Below are 18,674 nucleotides of genomic sequence, written 5' to 3' on the forward strand. Positions count from 1 at the left end.
GACTTTCTACGCTTGTTAATCTGCCTCCCGAGGCTCCTCGAGCTACCTTTGTTGAACGAAACAATTTAGGCACTTACAAAACAACCCCAAAACGGAGCTCCGTCCAAATCTTTCCGATAATTTTTTTTTTTTTTTTCTTAAATTATTAGTCAGTTTTGAAACCATTAAAAACTCTCACAAATCTTCACCGGTTTCCAACCTAACATACACCTCCTCTGAGGTCCCTTTCCCATATAAAAAAATATCAAACACGGCCTTACCTTCTCTCTCTTTTATCCATCTCTCTCTCTCTCTCTCTCTCTCTCTCTCTCTCTCTGCAAGCTCGTTCACAGCCCGAGTTGTACAGTGAGTTTTCTTTTTTCTGGGTTGCTGATAATTTAAGGGAAATCAATACTCGTGCTTTTTTGGTTGTTGGGAGTTGGCTTTATGATTCAGTTTCTATGAAATGACACAGCTGTTTTTCTTCTATTTTCTCAGCAACCAAACGGAAACTTTCTTTCCCATTATTATTTGATTTGTCTTCAATCTCTAAATGCGTAAGTTGTTTTCGCAGGATATTCTCTCTTCACATAGCTTTGTTGTTGGATCAGTCCGACTTCATTTCAGGTTAATCTCTTTACTTCCAATCACCCCAGTTATGTTTGTTCGCATAGAAAATTTATATTTTAATCGAGAAAGATAAAATCTTTTGCTCAAAGGGTGTGTTGTGCATCGAGTTAAATACTAAATAGATAAAAGTTTGAATCTTTAAGGTAAAATATTATCATGGTAATTATTAAAGCGAAAAAAGTTTTGAGTTTTAAGGTAAATATTATCAAAATATACTTTTGTGAATTAAATCTGCTGAGAAAAATGGAGCGAAATTTGCAAAAGCTGCAGTGATAAGTAATGGTTTTTGGATTTTAATTTTTACTTGTTTTAGTTTGTTACGTGAGAATATGAATAATGATCGGAGATAAGGACGAATCCTTTGAATAATAGCCGAACCAGATATGTATTTGCATTTATTGGAAATTATTCCTTGCGTCCGTTATGTTTATACAGATAAGCTTGATGCAAATGAGGATATATATGTGTGTGTGTATGTATGTGCGCAGTTCATGTTTTATGGATACAATTTAAACTGCAACTTTTTTTTTTATTTCGGAAATAATTCGATTTCGCTGCTCTGAGAAGTTGATTTGAAGATCATTTTTGTTAATTGAAGATTTTAGAAATGGCTTAGGATGTGAAAAACACCATTGTTGCAGAATCTGCTTGTAAGTTTATAAACGAGGTATTTATTTGCATACATTTTAGTATATTGCTTCCATTTAGTATTTTTGTATTATATTTTTTTTATTCTTTTTGTTGGTGTTCTGTATATGGGTTTGATTGATGATCTCTTCTTGTTGTTGGGTATGCTTTGATTTCTTGAATTTAGTTGGAATAGATGGCCAAATCGGTTCGGCAGATTAGACTTTTTAAAATGTGCAGTGGTTGAAAAGTCTTGTAGGACTTGGAGCAAGTTCATGCTGTACTTTTTGTGAAATTAGATGCAAATGGTTTTACAAATCGCTCTGTAAGAATGATGTTTTCATTAGAACTCTCTGCTCAATCTGCTATGCTTTGTGATCTTCTTTGTCTAGAGATAGGGATCGGATGCTGCACCAATTACTAATAATTTTCTGTCCCGTGATAATTAATTGAATGTCTGTTCTTAAGCCTTTTCCGGATGCTGCTATGCCGGCTTCATCTTATAGTCATTATTTTGCATATTAGTCTTTTCCTGCATTTCTTATAGGTTCTTACTTTGCACAAAATTCTTGATTGTAGATTATTTAGAGCTCCAAGTCATTAAATTGGCGTAACAGGGCATAACCGCAATAATGTTCTCAAGATCTTGCATTAGTTTGTTGGAGTTGTCATCCGGGGACGTGTTGAATTTCCCTCAGACTCCTAGAAACCTCCCAAGGGTGATGACTCCTGAAGGAGTTATTCCTGATGTAAAAAGCAGTGACGGTGTTGATGAAGATATAAGTGTTCCTCCTTCGGAAATATGTGAGAAGAAGATCATTGTGGCGCATTTTCTCCCTCTACATGCTCAGAAGGATGCAAAATCTGGGAAATGGTACTTCAGTTTGGATGAGGATCCAGTTTTGTTGCAACTCAAAGATGGTTTTCCATCTGGTACTGTGGTTATATATGTCGGTTCTCTGAAGGTTGACATAGATGCAAGTGAGCAAGAAGAAGTTTCGCAGAAACTGCTGGAGGAGTTTAATTGTGTGCCGACATTCCTTCCTTCGGAGCTGCATAAGAAGTATTATCATGGGTTCTGTAAGCAATTTTTGTGGCCTCTCTTTCACTACATGCTGCCAATGTGTCCGGACCATAGTAATCGCTTTGAGCGGCAACTTTGGCAGGCATATGTTTCTGCAAACAAGATGTATGCCGATAAAGTTATGGAGGTGATCAATCCTGAAAATGATATTGTATGGGTTCACGACTATCACCTTATGCTTCTTCCAACATTTTTGAGAAGGCGTTTTACACGAGTTAAGCTTGGCTTTTTCCTCCACTCCCCTTTCCCCTCGTCAGAAATCTACAGGACCCTTCCTGTCCGAGATGAAATTCTGAGAGCACTGCTAAATGTAGATTTGATTGGATTCCACACGTTTGATTATGCTCGTCACTTTCTTTCTTGCTGTAGTAGAATGCTTGGTCTTGAATATGAATCTAAGCGGGGCTACATAGGACTTGAATATTTCGGCCGCACAGTGTACATTAAGATTCTGCCGGTGGGGATACACATGGGCCAACTTGAATCTGCGTTAAATCATCCCTCTTGTTCCATGAAGGCCAAAGAGATTCAAGAGCAGTTCAAGGGGAAGAAAATCATTGTTGGTGCCGATGACATGGACATATTTAAAGGCATCAGTCTGAAGTTGATGGCCATGGAACAACTTTTGATGCAGCACCCGGAGATGCGGGGGAAGGTAGTCCTGGTTCAAATTTTAAATCCTGCAAGAAGCACAGGGAAGGATGTTCAGGAAGCAAAAAGGGAAACATATTCAGTGACCAGAAGGATAAACCGAGTCTTTGGATTCCCAGGCTACGAACCAGTTGTTTTGATTGACCGTAGCGTTCCTTTTTATGAGAAGGCTGCCTATTATTCTTTGGCAGAATGTTGCATCATTAATGCTGTGAGGGATGGAATGAACCTGGTCCCCTACAAGTACATCATTTGCAGGCAGGGTAATCAAAAATTGGATAAAGCTATTGGAGTTGCCTCTGATTCCCCTCGTACAAGTACACTTGTTGTCTCAGAGTTCATAGGTTGCTCTCCATCTTTGAGTGGAGCTATCAGGGTGAACCCGTGGAACATTGAAGCTGTTGCTGATGCACTCAACGTGGCTCTCACAATGCCTGATTTGGAAAAGCAGTTGCGGCATGAGAAACATTTTCGGTATGTTAGCTCCCACGATGTGGCTTACTGGTCCCGCAGTTTTGTACAGGATTTGGAGCGAGCATGCAAAGATCACTACAGAAAACGTTGCTGGGGAATTGGTTTTGGTCTGAATTTCAGAATTTTGTCACTTTCTCCAAGTTTTAGGAAACTTTCAATTGACCATATCCTCTCTGCATATAAGAGGACAAACAGGAGGGCAATATTTTTGGATTATGATGGAACGATAATGCCTGAATCTTCCATTGTTAAGACCCCCAGTCCGAAGTCATTTCTGTTCTGAAGAACCTTTGCAGCGACCCCAAGAACACTGTGTTTATAGTGAGCGGAAGGGGTCAAAACTCACTTAGCGAATGGTTTGCTCAATGTGAGAATCTTGGTATAGCAGCTGAGCATGGATACTTCATGAGGTATGTTCTTACATGTGCGTATAAATTTACTTATATACTTCATTGTGACTACTAGTTTTGTCTATACTTGTGTTGATTCCGCATTCACTTCTATCATGTCACAGATGGAATAGCACGTCCAGCTGGGAAACCAGTTCCTTAGCCATAGATCTTGATTGGAAGCAAATTGCAGAACCTGTGATGAAGTTATATACAGAAGCGACCGATGGCTCCTACATAGAGAGTAAGGAGAGCGCCTTGGTTTGGCACCATCTAGATGCTGATCCTGATTTTGGATCGTGCCAGGCCATGGAGTTGCTGGATCATCTTGAAAATGTACTTGCGAATGAGCCTGTAGTTGTTAAAAGGGGCCAGCATATTGTCGAAGTAAAGCCACAGGTATATACGTTCTCAATGTTCTTCCTCACTTTTGCATCTCTCTGTTTGTATTGTGGCCTAAAGGATGTCTTGTGGCTTCTTAAACTGCAGGGAGTTACTAAAGGTTTAGTTGCACAGAAAGTTCTTTCCACGATGATCGGTAATGGGAATGCGCCAGATTTTGTGCTGTGCATCGGGGATGATAGATCAGACGAGGACATGTTTGAAAGCATATCGAGCACAAGCTGCACAACGTATAGTTCATCTCAAGTTGCAGCACCTGAGATCTTTGCATGCACTGTCGGACAAAAACCTAGTAAAGCCAGGTACTACCTTGATGATACAGCGGATGTCGTCACATTGCTTAAAGGCCTGACAACCGATTCAAGTCTCAAGCCAAGGTGCGGTGGGGAAATTCAAGTCCCGTTCGAGAATATTATCTTAGATGAATGAGCTGCCACTGTTCATCAGCGTGCCTAGGGTAGTGAAGAACATCGACGGATGCTTTTCTTCTGATGATACAAGTATACACAAAGGAATCGCGGATTAACTCTTTATGCTTTGATACACTAACCTATTCTTTGCATGGTGGAAAGCCGGACATGATGCTGCTCTGGGTGTTTCTTTCAAAGAGAACGATGATCACAAAAGGCTGACTGCGGATTTGGAGATGTCAATGGTTACGAATGGATTATGCGGTGGCGATGTCAACAAGGAGAAATTCTTCAGTGTGCCGGGAACATGGTCAGGTATACAAAGTGTAAGACTATAATTGGTTGGAAACTTGAAAAAGAAAACTTCCAACTAATTATATTATGTCACTTTGTGTACCAGGCCGTGTTTCCGGCATACTGAAAAATTTGTCGTCAACTAGATGGGATTTACTTCGTAGTTCACAGGTTAAAACTTGTTTTCTATTTCATCAATAGTAGTTTTTACATATAGATACAAGGGGCATCATTTGTTTGTAAATTTGAAGTGGCTTTGTACTTACATGATACTCGATTCTTTTCTTTGTGAATTCATAGTTTTTACTGCAAGTTGTCTCTGGCAAATACTCCTCACGTTCTGAACGGAGATGGAAGTGAGTAAATTGTAATTTACAGTCCCAAATTACACTTGTAGTTTATGTCGTTTTTAGGAGCTTTCACAGGAAATGAAGTCATCCAGGTTCGGAGCGGGAACCATGCATTCAGGCCGTGAGGTAGTTTCAGTTTTGTGTCGTTTTACCCGCCCCCGGGGGGGGGGGGGGGGGGGGGTGTGGTTTTTTCAAGTAGATTGCTTAGAATCTCATTCAAATTATTGTGGAAAAGCCTTAGTATGTTGGCTTGAGAATTTTTGGGTTCGAATCATCCCCTGAAAGGATAGCTGTGTTCTTCATGTGTGACTGCACAATTACGTGAATCCGACAAATCTGACGAGCGAATACTAGAATTTGCCCTCCACTTGATTACCGCTTGACAAAAGCGCCAATTTTGCCAAATTTCATTTTTTTTTCCTTGATTGAAATCTTAAACAAAACAACGGGACTTCAATTCGCCATAGAGGGCTAGTAGAAATTGCCTCTTGTTATATTCGTCTTTGGTACATGTTGCATCATATCACTAAAGTGTTTCGATTTTTGCTTTTTACTTAATGAACTACGTTTTTCAATACTCGATAGTTTGAGTAGTGAGCAAGTCGAGCAATACAAGCTAAAGTTAGAATTCAGATAAACAAGCGCTTATCGTGGAGCACGGTAGTCTCTCTTAAAACCACTATTGGATTGCTCGACCACCGGAAATGCTTGTTTTGGAAGTGCACTGGTTCTGATCTTACCTTACCTGATTATGTATAGTGGACACTTATTATGATACAACTTTGTTTGAGCCGTTCTTGATCCTGCCGCCCCCCCACACGCGCCCCCCGCGGGGGGGGTGGGTGGGTGGTGGAGTATCAAAAAGTGATTATCATGGCCTAGGTCTAGCATCACGAAAGACTTGGCACAAAACAAAGTGCAATGACGTTTTATGATTTATATAGCCATTCGAATTATGCATTGTTGATGTTGTTCACTTAACCACTCAGTGTCATGCCGGTACATCTTTTCCCGATAAAAACTGTGCGGCTACTACATCAAATCCCGGCACGAAATGTCAGTGTCATGCCGGTACATCTTTTTCCGATAAAATCTGTGCTGCTGCAGCATCAACTCCGGCGCGAAGTGACTGGATTGATTCAGTTGTGTAATCTCTCCAAGTTCTTTCCGTGTTCATGCATTACCTTTTCGGCTCCAAATCTCTTATGATTCACAGGCTTGGAAAATGTGATGGATTAGAAGTTAGAACTCATCAGAGTTGACTTTTAGCCTTTATAGCCTTTCACGCACCTGTTCGCATAAGATTTTTCGTACTTTGAATATGTCGTATGTGGCATAATATTTTTGATTCCCTCTGGTCGTTTTAAGCTAAGAGGCTTTACTGATGTCGTTTTCAGTTGGCCTCAGTGGCCAATTTGTCCTTCTCCATAAGCTTTACCTCAAATTCTCTCAACCAATATGGTTGGTGCCAATGTGTTTACTTTTTTCCTACTCTCATGTTCATAAATATAAACTTTTACTCAAAAATCAAAGACCTTAAACAAATAATACAGAGGCACTAAATTGTGGTACATGTACGGTTTATTGTTTGTTGAGTGACAAAAAAGTTTGGGGACAACAGACTGATCAACTAAATGATCGGACGCTCACAAAGAAATGAGCCCTATTGTATTTAGTTATATACTCGCCTTTGTAAGACTAGCGTCCTAAAGTTTCTTCTAGTTTAACAGGCCTCAGAGTTATTTTCTTTGCTAAAGATTTATAACCAGCTATTTAGTATTAGATTTAGTGGTATTTTTTCTTCACTTGTAAATGAAGAGGAGTATTATGTTTGAATCCCGAGAATGGAGGGTTCACAACCAATTTATTTCTTCACTCCTTAGACGATCTCCAACATTTTTGAGTCATAAAATTTTAAGCCATAAGCCAGAAACTATTTTTCTCCTCCAACCCTTGTGGCTTAAAATGTTAGCCCGTGAAGATTAAATAATGATTTTGGCCTAACTTTTTGTTTTCAGTAACTTTTTTTTAAAATAAAATTTATGTAGATTATCTTAATTTGTTTTTATGAACATTTTAGTCTAAAAATATTTAAATTTCGATAAATAATTAAAAATCATACAAATACATAAGTACTTATAAAGTTTTAAGTTAAATTTGATTTAAATAATTTTCTTAAATTATTTTAGACGTTAGATTTAATTTTGGGCTGTCAAATCTTTTTTTTTTACTATTATATTTGATCTCATTTTATCATAACCGTTAGATTATAAGTAAAAAACAAAAAAATGTTTGAAATATAACAGTTTGGTGGATCTAGAATAATTTAAGCCATACTTAAATCCTGGGAAGAATCTAGCCCAGAAATTTATTTTCTCCCCATGACTTATTTTAGCCCATAACTAAAGATGGTTTGGAAGGGTTTTAAAGCTTATATTTTAAGTTTTATACCATGGGTTGGAAATGATCTTAGTGTAAATATGTTGTCGTATTCAAGAGGTTAATAACCATATTAATTTAGAAATTAACTAGAATACATACACGTATTTAACACGCTCATCATAATACTAAAACGGAAAGAATAAAAGGATGAAGAACAAAAAAAGATAGAATGATTGGTCTATGGCAGCACTGGAATTGATCATGCCTAATCACCACCGTTCATCTTTTTTTTTTTTTTAATCTAAGTTTCTCGTCAGTTCACCTAATTGGGACCCGCACGTTCCTACCCCAAGCGTCACCCACAACAGCAGCATCCTTGTTTATTACTTAAGAACGAGACGGAATTTCTACTTAAAGCTCTGTGAATTTCTACTTAAAGCATTTTGCGTTCGAATCATAGAATTTTGAGATTATAAATCGTTCATATTATAAATCAGATTATCAAAATATATTTGCAACTTGATGAGAAACTTAAGGTAAGGCATGAGCTTCCCTCGCTTTTGCAGAGTCGCTCATTGAATACCTGTTTATTAAGGAAGACTGAGCTAGTCCTAAAGCTGAAAGACGAAGGCATCAAGGCAAAAGGAACAAAGATTGATTGTTACACGACTTATCAATTTAACCAGCTAGCCTTGCAAACGATTTCCTTTGGTTGCTATCCCCCGCTCTTGAAGGATTGGATTTGGTGGAATCATCTACAGTTGTTTAGTCAATCGATTGTAACAAATACATAGACGGTTTTCGTAATATTTTCACTAATTCGTTCATCTATTTTTATACAGTTCGATGATTAAATAAACTTAATTTTAATTGACTTTTTGTAAAAGCAATCTTTATAAAATAATTTATAATATGAATCATAATATAAAATTCTATAAATCGAAGACTAGTTTTATAGGATTTCACTTTCATTCTAAGTAAGCATGAACATTTTTTTCCCCATTTATGCCCGTGAGTTAGGTTACTCCACTCTTGAACATATAATAGTTGATAATTATCGTTACGTCAAATCAGATTAAAAAAAATCATAATGGTAAGGCACAACTGGAAAAAATCATAATGGTAAGGCACAACTGGAACCTCACCACACGACAGGTCGTTCCGTGCACAGAAAAGTCAGAATGGTCACCGGCAGTCCTCGGTCACCTCATGCTTCCGTTACAAACTTCCGTTTCTCAACGGCACCTGTATAAACACCCCGTTTCGCAGAGAGCGACGAAATTTCTCAATTGGGGGTTTTCCAAAGCCCCTCTCTCTCTCTCTTCGATAGTCATGGAGGACATTGACATGGAGTCAATAGGCCATGGAGGAACAAGTTCGCGCTGCTGCTTCTGTCTTCCGTCGTCGTGGTCGCGGATGCGGACCTTCCAAAACGACGAACGGTGGTGGTCCCGAGGCATCAGAGCCTTGTACAAGCTTCGAGAGTGGTCCGAGATCGTCGCCGGCCCCAGGTGGAAGACTTTCATCCGCCGATTCAACAGAAGCAGAAGCATAGGCCGTGCGGCCTGCGCCAGCAATCACGGGAAATTCCAATACGATCCCTTGAGTTACGCTCTGAACTTCGACGAGGGCCCGGTCGACGAAGACGACGAAGTCGTGGGGTTCCGGAATTTCTCGGTCCGGTACGCCTCGTTTCATCAACCGGCAAAGTCCGGGGGTTCGACGGAATCGGGCACAGACGTGGCGGTGTACGGGTGAAGAAATTGCGCCGCGACGGCAATCGTGCGCCCGGGGGGTATGTTTTGTGAAAATCTATGATTTAGCTGGAATGGCTAGTCAGTGACCTGGCTCGGAAGATGGAAAGTTTGACCGTGATGTTGACGTGGCGCCGCCGTTTTTTATTTATCGTTTTGGTTGATCTCGTTGTAGTATTTTATTTATTTATTTATTTTGTTTGTTTTGTTTTGTATGGACTGTGGTTGTTGCTGGGGAAGGTAGATTGTCTACTCTTTTGTTTGGACAATCTTTTCATCTTCTTTTATTTGTGAGATCACGGTTAAAATACGTTAATATTTTATATTTTTATTGTTTTTTATCTTATTATCTTATAAAAAAATTAATATAAAATGTTAACATGGTTTAACTGTGATAGCATAAAATAAGAAGAAATGAGAATGTCATCCAAATGAGGGCAGATAATCTGCCTCCGTTGCTGGGTGTATAGAATTGTCAGATACTATGAAGGATTGTCAAATTAATATGAAACCGGTTGATGAATATCGTGCAGATTTTGGAGGATTTCCTAGAAATTAATAAATATTTTTTATATTATTGTTTTGCAATTTTGCTAAATACAAATTAATTTTATTATTAGAGGACAAGACTACCCTTCCTGGCATTGTAATTTAGTGTCAACTTGCTTGCTAAGAAAAATAAATAAATAATGTCGCTTTTCTAAAATTAGCCCTGGTTTGGGATTAGTGATTTAAAAAAAAATGGATATCAAAAAAAATTGGGGGAGTTTTTGATATTTGGTAAACTCTCTAAATCAACTTTATTTCAAAGTTTTGGATGAAAATAAGCTCAAATCCTAAAGCTGCAAATAGCAGCTTCCAAAAACCAGCTTATTGAAAAACACGGATGAACAGTAGATTCTTTAATGAATTTTTCAATAACCCCAAAATTGCCCTCCTTTCCTCACACTTTCAGCATCCCTCTCGCATTCAGCATGCTCTTGCAAAGCCCGAACCAGAAAGCTTCAATCCTAGCTATCTCTCTCGTTCTCCAGGTAGCGTTCTCCGGCTCTCGTCCGTCCTCTGGTAAGCTTCTCTTGTCTAAAATTTCGTTATTTATTTGTTTGGATTTTTAAATTTGGGGATGGGAGAGTGATTATGCTGGGTTCTTATTGCATTTCGTGTTTGTCTGCCAGCTCCTCCTTCTTCAACCTCAGGTTTCAACCCTGGGTATGTTGTTTCTCTCACACTTTGATCTATTTCTTCGTGCGTTGATCTATTGCTTTTTGTTAAAATTCATGTTTTTTCTCAGTTGGGTTGCCTTAATTTTTGCACCAAATTGGAAAGATTCTTGCTTTTGGGCTGTTTTTAAGGTTACTGGTGTTCTGGGCTTTAGCAGACATCAAACTATTTTGCTGTATTTATTGTGTTTGGATTATTCAATGGCTCTGTCGGTTGTCACTTTCCATTGTACTAGGAAAAGTGCGAGGCGGCTTTGTGTTTGACAATGTTGTATTCTGGGCTTTAATTATATTGCAGCACTCATAGGACTATGTCAATCAAAGAACCATCTTAATACATGGGATGGGACCTAATCTTGGGCTGTGACAGTTTTTGGGGAATGTTCGTGTCTCAAGGCTCGCGCTGTGGATCGCTCAGCCACCCCATTTCTAGAGAGAGAGAGAGAACGACGGAGAGAGGACTCGGATACTGACTGGCTGTGAGAGAAATAGAGGGAAAAGGAAGGCGGAGGGGGAGAAAAACGACTCGTTTCAAGGAAATAAATAAAATTTGGGCCTTGCTTGTATATAGCCCAAAAACTTCAAACCAAACATAAGGGTAGCCCATTGATTTTTCCAGAAGCTTTTCCGCAGCGATTATGTTATGCATATGAATGGTGTAATGTTTAATTAATATTCTCATTGCGTATGATTAGTATAGCATGAGATGCTTGACAAAATGCCTCAACGAGGACGAGGCTGAGTAGAAGCGAGAGTATGCAGTATGGCTACTATGGGACGAGAGGCTTGACAAAATACCTTAGAGAAGGTGAGAGACGGTAGGTAGCCAACAACAACTAGGCAAAGTATCGAGCGAGCTTCATCTTGTCCTTAGGAAGGAAAAGTCTTGGATATATGCTCATATCATCTTTGCAAATTGCAACAACCGAAAAACATTCTTGGACTCGTTTATCGATTGCAAACACTTTTATCTCCATGTGTATATAATCCCCATGGAAAGCATATAGTTACAGAACAATAAGGTTTCTGTACCATTTTCCTGAGGTTTTTGGTCCATTCGACAGAAAATGATGAATTTGATACCATTTTCCCCATAAAAAAGGGAAAAGGAATCACCTTCGGCTATATGCTTCTCGCGATCCTTTTGAAAAGTGCTTCTTGATCACGATTAGATTGCTGCAGAACGAAGTAGCAAAAGCACTGATCATCTGCCTCTTTCTTGTGTTTGATACTTTGATTATGGTCTATGTGCATGTTTCTTGCTTATGAAGAAAGGGCTCTTGCTTTCGAAAAGAAACGCTTTTCTCAATTGCTAAAGAAATGAGGCTTTAGTTTTCAGATTATGCAAGTCCCGTTTTCTGTATCCTGGTCTGGAATCCAAACACTTAGAAACTGGTACAAATTCCTAACACCGCTACTGAACAAAACCCTTGCTAAATTTAACTTACAATTAAGCATTCGTTGTACAACGAGATGGCGAAAATCGTAACTACTACCAGTACTAAGCTTAATTGTACATTTCATGTTTCAGCATTGATGGGAGAAATTACACGAAAAGGAGGCAAACCGGTTTGAGCATTCGAAGAACCCGGGAATCTGTTCTTTGCAGACCAAAGCCAAATCTTCGAAACCGAGAAGCTCTCACCTTTATGCCTGCCACTGATTTTCTTCCCTTCCAAATTCCCAGTAACTGAGAAGCTCCCATTACCAACTCCCTCTTTGGCAAGCTTGGCATCACAATCATGGGACAATGCGATTTGCAGATTGAATCGCCAACCACATACTGATATGCACCCATTGAGTAACATCTCCTAGCATCCAAATTACACCTACTGCTTTCCCCCACTTTCCCTCCACTTTCTCCGCCTTCATTCAAGCTTTTGAACTTCCCAAGCCTCACAGAAAAAACCCTCTTTTCACCAACACTTTCCTCCATAACCGAACCTTTCCGACCGCTCGAACACATGTTCTCCCCATCACTCACAACCGCATTTGACATCTCCCTAGAACCACCGGAATCGAACACCGGATTCTCCAACAAAATCCCAGACCCCAAAAGCGTTCCTCTACAAAGGGGGCACGTCGAATTCGAGAGAAGCCAAGTGTCAATGCAATCAATGTGGAAAGCATGGCCACACACAGGAAGCAACCTCAGCTTGTCCTGGTCAGAAAACTCACACAGACAAACTGCACAATCAAATGGCTCCTCCTTTGAACCAACAATGTCCTTGCAGAAGAACACAGGGAGAGAATCAATGGCGGCTTGATCGAGGCCCGAATCGTGAAGCCGAAAGAGCTGTTGAAGCTGCCTTTGGATAGCTCGAGAGCCAGAGGTTTCCGGGTATCTATTGGAATGGAAGATTGAGGAGGAAGATGACCTTTTTGTGAGACATCTCCAAAGCAAATGAGCAAACCCATAGATGAAAAACATAACAGCTACAATTACTATAACGAGAAGAAGCACTGGACTGATACTGCCAATAGATGATGATGAAGAAGAAGAAGAAGATGGAATTGGTGGGGATATCAATAAGGGGGGTGGATATATCAAATTACTATCTTTTTGCTCCAATCCATGGAGTTTTCTAGACATTTTAGGAGATGGGTTTTGCTCAAAACAAAGTACTCTTTCTGGGTTCCTCAGATTAGACGCTGGAAAGGGTGAGCAAAGTACTCACACCTAGAAGTACGAATGCAATGCAGACCAGAAACCTAATCAAATTAATTACTCATATGTGTGAAGAGATAATGTTGTTTTGTGGAAAATTGAGAGGTTTAAAATTGGTTATCGAAGAATTATTGAGGTGGTAGAATTGGAAAGGACCTACCTTTGGATGTGAAGGGTGAGAATGGAGACCAGAACTAGAAACTGAAGAGGGTCTTTGGTTGGTGATGATGGGGTCTGGACGGTCTGATTTGAATCCTTTTTGCGCCACAGAAGTGTCAGAAGGAAGACTTGCAGAGTGATGCGTGAAGTGTGTTGTTGAGAATGAAAACGCCATAGGCTCTTTAGCCCATTGTGATTAACTTTCAATTTTTCTTGAGCAACTACATATTTAACTCTTGGATATGATTTAAGTTTAGGGTGTTGGATCAAATCTAATCGTCAAATATGTGTTATGTATTGGTAACTTGGTATTGAGTTTCGGTAGGTACTTATGAAAAATTTGAGTTTAAGTTATTAGCTTAATTCCGACGGTTAAATATGTGTTAGCAATGAATATCTGTAAGTACTCAAGAAAAATCAAAGTCTACAAAGCCTAAAATCACAAGACTAACAACCGAAAAAGTCTTGGATGAAGAAGCCCGACCACATCTTTCTTGCGAAAATCCCCCTTTCTTGTGAGATCACACAAAGACGAGGTTGGGCCTCTTGTCCAAAATTTTCTTTTAGTAGCTTACAGTTTTCCATAATGCAATACTTGTATGAAATAAAATTTTATCCTCTATCTCTCATCACGTGACATGCGATTTGCGATAACTAAGTTTTTCTCTATAAATTACTTAAGCTGATGAACTAAAACTGTAGGGCTTCATCCCAGACAAACCTAAGAAAAACATTAGACTTGTCTCCCTCGTATGTATAGTGATATAGACCTATATGCCACATACATTTGAAAAGCTGAAGGAGGTCCATCAACCACTCGGTTTTGATTGTCCAAAAGTGACCAGTATGACTTCTTTTTCCTCACGATTAATCATAATTATTATCCTTAACCCATCAATGATGATAATCCTCCCTGCTAATCAGGCAATTTTCCATCAATCCTGGCATGAAACTCTGAATGATCTACCGCTGTAAATATGAAGTGGGTAAGTAAAAACAGTAGGTAAAAAGTCATGTATCCATGCAAATCTTTCACCTTACTGTACTGGGTCTGAGCCCCAGTGACCAAACTAGCTTTTCCTGGCTTTGAAATGATGACAAAACAGAAGTCTCAGAGGTTGGACAAAATCAAATGGTAGGGTTACATTTGCTTTTCCTGGCAATTATTAACACCTAATCATATCCATGATTGTATCCACTAAACACAGGTGATTATGACTAATCATGTTTTTGGAATGCTACCTCCATTGGTTTGACTAATTTTGTCTGACGTTTGTTGATAACCACTTAGCAAGCAGGTCAGAGTAGAGATTCTAGAGTTGTTTTCGCATCATAATGTGATGAGAGAGATAGACGTATAATTGTATACGGTTAGTTATGACACATAATGTTGAATATCTCCCAGCAGTGAGGGAAAGAAAGAAAAAAGAGTTTAAATATAATTACCCTATTCCAACTAACATCGATGCCTTTTGTGATAAAACCTTACACCTAACAGATTTGGCAGGTGGTAGTTACCAAGTTGAGAACAGTATCGCTGTTGTTGGTAGTGGAGCCCTCGGCCCGTCTCTCTGAAAATTCTACATGGTATCAGAGCCAGGGGACGAGCTTGTATTGCCACATGATTGGGTGGGTCCCCTTTAGGCCTTCTGTGATAAAACATTATACCTGACTGATTGGACAGATAGTAATTACCAAGTTATGAACAATATCGGTGTTGTTAGAAGTGGAACCATCGAAAATTCTACATACATTTTCTCAGACCAACGTGCTTTATTAAGCATTATGATAATGGTGTGAGACTCTTATTTTATCATATAATCTAACAATCAATAAGGTAGAGGGTTATACATTGTATGACACATATTCAGACATTTAGGACTTCCTGTGGAATCCGGATCCTCGTTGTGAGGATTCCGGGAATCTATGAATCATATCCGTTTATTGTACATCGTTAACCACATAATGTACGATGAGCAGACACAATTTACGAATCTCCATGATCCTCACCAAAAGGATCCGGAGAGGAACCTGTTGGCTTCCTGTGGATATTGAATCAGTCCATTTTGTTTTACCTTTTGGTCTATACAGTGACTTCATCTCCCCGTGTTAGAATTTTCTCATCACAAAGACAAGGTCAATAACAATATCATCATCTAATAACCCCAAAACAAACACGTTTGAAATCAAATTCCTCCAACAAGTGAGCTGCAACTTCTGAAATGTTTTCTTTTTTATGGATCAGAAGACACAGATCTCTCCTCCTCCTCTTTGATCGACTTGATCATCGCCGAAACTCGGCTCATACTTGGCCTCTCATTTATGCACCGCATTGCTACCTGCAACAATTTCACCATCCTTTCTTCACTTGCACCTTCTTGGATCAAAGCCTCGTCAAAAACTTCGACAGTCCACTCCTCACTAACTACCGAGTGTACCCACCTGGGCAAATCCAAGCCGTTTTGCTGCACCAGCTTCCCTGTCAGAAGCTCAAGAAGTATCACACCAAATCCATAGACATCACCCTTCAACGTGCTTCCTGCATGGCCAGCATTCGAACTTTCAATCCCGCTGTTTGGCGAAAGGTGTGACTGGTCTTGATTTTCGATCTCCATTATTCCGTATTCACTGATGCAGGGCTCCATGGACGTGTTGAACAAAATGTTCTTGGACTTTAGGTTGCCATGAGCAATGCCATGTTCATGTAGCTCTTGGTGCATGAATGCCAATGACTCAGCTATGATTTCTGCAACACTTAGTCTGCTTCCCCAGTCAAATATTTGTCCATTTGAAGATTCTGTGTGACACCGAAAAATCATGAACAATTCGATTAAATTTACTTTATTGATCGTAAACAAAATACGTGCCGTAAGAAAAGCCTATTCACAGAGTGTGGAGAGGATAGTACAATAACCAGTTATATTTTAGGAAATTTCACGTCCCCAAGCCTTAAGATTTGAGATATATAAGTAGCGAAAAATTGATCACATCGAGCTTAGCTTACCATGAAGAAGGTTAAAGAGACTGCCATTAGGCTGATACTCATAAACCAGGAGCTTCTCTTGTCTGGAACAGTAGAATGCAACAGCCGGTAAGACATTTCGACACTTAACCTTATCGATTTGTGTCAACCGAGTCTTGAATTTTTCCCTCGAAATCCCACTGTTCCTGATCCTCTTCACAACCAAGTTAACCCCTCGATCAAGCATGATTTTGTAGAGGCTTCCATTCTTCCCTCTGACAAGCAATTCAGCAGGAGCTCGGAGCAATTCCTCGAAACTCAACCCCCTCAGCAATGGACTTGTGAGAACTACAAGCGGTGGAGCCATTCCACTTTCAACAGATGATAACGAGTACTCTGCCATCTTATGACCACCACCAGCCATCAACTCACCAGAAGAAATAGTATTGCTAGGCACAGTGCTAGCAGCATCATTCGCCGTGATCTTTTTATTTCTGCCCTTTTCTTTGTCTTGTCTGATCTTTTTTATGGCAAGTTTGAAGAGAAAGAAGCAAACAACAACCAGGCCAAGAACTATGCATCCTGAGAAGAGTAACAGCTTTTTGGATGAGGACTTTTCCGATTTCTTTGGCATTACGGGAGTTGGTATTGCAGGAGGGCATTCATTTTGCAGTGGCTTTCCACACAGCTTAGGATTACCTGAAAAGCTATCTTTTCCGAATAGGCCATTGACATCAGGGATAGGGCCACTGAAGTTGTTGTTGGAGACATTGAATTCCTTGAGGTTGAAGAAATGAAAGTCCGGGATTTGCCCATCAAGCCGGTTGTTCTGAGCAAGAAAAGATATCAACCCTGAAATCTTTGCAAAATCAGGAAGCACACCGTTGAAGTTGTTGCTGGAGATATCAACCCTTTTCAGATTATTCAAATGCGAGAGCGACTCCGGAAGCTCACCCGAAAAGTGGTTCCCACTTATGTACAAGTGAGTTAAATCTCTGCAATTTCCGATGTCTTCTGAGAGCAGACCAGTTATGTTGTTGTTCTTCAGGCTCACAACACCAACAGACTTCACCATGCAGAGAGAGTTTGCATCAAGAACTCCCGTTAAATTCGAGGTTTCGAGGACTATTTTCTTGACAGAATTCTTTCTGTCACACGTCACACCTTCCCATTTATCTATGCAAGGATCCGAGCTCATGTTCCAACCCCAATTTCCGACTCTGGACGCTGCATTGGCCGGTGAGAGTTTGTCCATGAATTGCACCAGGGCTTGCTTGATCTGAGTCCACTCTTGATCTTCTGAATCCACCATCGGAAAGATAACGAGAATGATCAAAATGGCGAGTGCCCAAATGGAAATCCGATCCATTTTTCGTGTTTTTTTTAATGTATAAATTAGAGTGTTTTTTTTTGTGTGGGAAATAAATGGCTCTCAGATTTGGTGTATCCTCCTTATGAAGTGAGATTCATTGATTGACATTGCAAGAACAAGAAGAAAGGAACAAATGGAAATGTTGAAGTTTGTTGATGGAATCACTTGGTGCCAATTGGATGAACACTGACAGAGAGTTTGAAAATTTCTGTGTGTTTTTGTAAGGCTCATAACAATTTGCACTAAAGTCTACCGATTTTAAAAAGAATATTTGCCGGCAGTTTTAAACGGTCAATTGTTTGATGGCATGTCTTTTTCAATAGCCTTCCTAGAAAGAATACGGTTATTTGTACTTGCTTGCAAATCACAGTACTGTTTGGACACATGTATATATCACTTATGAGTCGAGATCCTCACCAGATCTCTATGTCCAAAGTTCAAGAATTTGAAGATTCGGGCCGTTGAAGAAAGAGAGAGATGGGACTCTTGGTTTATGTAACGTGGGCCAATGGATTTAACTAGTTAGGACCAGAAGATTTAAAATAAGTAGTTAAAATCTTTAGATCCATCAGCTTCAGACACAGAAATCCAGAGAGGATCTCAATTACATCACTTATTAAAACCTGATCAAAAGTTTATGCACATATCAAACTATCATTGTTTGTAATGTAGAATGATTTATTACATGTAAAGAGCCAAGTATTATCTTTTCCGGGATTAACGATGGTAACCTGGTCCTAGCATTGACATATGTTAAACAAGTATTGTTTGTTATAGACTTGTAAAGGCCCTCCAAATCGGATTACTTTCTTAATTTCTAAACTAGACAATACTAATTTCCAAGTGCCAAGGCTGTAACTATCAATT

At 39.5% G+C, this 18,674-nt stretch overlaps 4 protein-coding genes and 1 pseudogene across 5 annotated transcripts; 3 read left to right on the top strand and 2 right to left on the bottom strand.

Annotated features, from left to right (window-relative positions):
- Nucleotides 1-5,252, top strand: LOC125479663 (probable alpha,alpha-trehalose-phosphate synthase [UDP-forming] 10). Its single transcript, XM_048589311.1, is given in 6 exon segments — nt 1-345; nt 554-606; nt 1,816-3,705; nt 3,708-3,855; nt 3,960-4,233; nt 4,324-5,252. Coding segments are annotated over 4 exon segments (2,601 nt in total). The 5' UTR covers nt 1-345; nt 554-606; nt 1,816-1,868; the 3' UTR covers nt 4,666-5,252.
- A 3,752-nt stretch (nt 5,253-9,004) lies between these two features.
- Nucleotides 9,005-9,430, top strand: LOC125479711. The gene has a single exon (XM_048589433.1). The coding sequence runs from the start codon at nt 9,005-9,007 to the stop codon at nt 9,428-9,430; it is 426 nt and encodes a 141-aa protein (XP_048445390.1).
- A 40-nt stretch (nt 9,431-9,470) lies between these two features.
- Nucleotides 9,471-11,340, top strand: LOC125479822. Of its 2 annotated transcripts, none has more exons than XM_048589865.1 (3): nt 9,471-10,491; nt 10,602-10,635; nt 11,017-11,340. In XM_048589865.1, exons 1-3 carry the CDS (start codon nt 10,313-10,315, stop codon nt 11,077-11,079), a joined length of 276 nt encoding a protein of 91 aa, XP_048445822.1. In that variant the 5' UTR covers nt 9,471-10,312; the 3' UTR covers nt 11,080-11,340. The 2 variants fall into 2 exon arrangements, with proteins under 2 accessions (XP_048445822.1, XP_048445821.1); XM_048589864.1 differs by lacking the exon at nt 11,017-11,340 and adding an exon at nt 10,718-10,938.
- A 724-nt stretch (nt 11,341-12,064) lies between these two features.
- On the bottom strand, nt 12,065-13,732 carry LOC125479813 (annotated as a pseudogene).
- Nucleotides 13,733-15,707: 1,975 nt separating this feature from the next.
- Nucleotides 15,708-17,862, bottom strand: LOC125479809 (probable inactive receptor kinase At2g26730). Its single transcript, XM_048589849.1, has 2 exons — nt 16,478-17,862; nt 15,708-16,270 (listed from the first exon to the last, which is right to left on the bottom strand). Exons 1-2 carry the CDS (start codon nt 17,802-17,804, stop codon nt 15,708-15,710), a joined length of 1,890 nt encoding a protein of 629 aa, XP_048445806.1. The 5' UTR covers nt 17,805-17,862.
- Between the last annotated feature and the right edge of the window lie 812 nt (nt 17,863-18,674).

The sequence above is a fragment of a genome, unplaced genomic scaffold (assembly GCF_019419815.1).
Source record: "Pyrus x bretschneideri cultivar Hongxiangsu unplaced genomic scaffold, Pyrus_bretschneideri_v1 Contig3, whole genome shotgun sequence".
Taxonomy (NCBI): domain Eukaryota; kingdom Viridiplantae; phylum Streptophyta; class Magnoliopsida; order Rosales; family Rosaceae; genus Pyrus; species Pyrus x bretschneideri.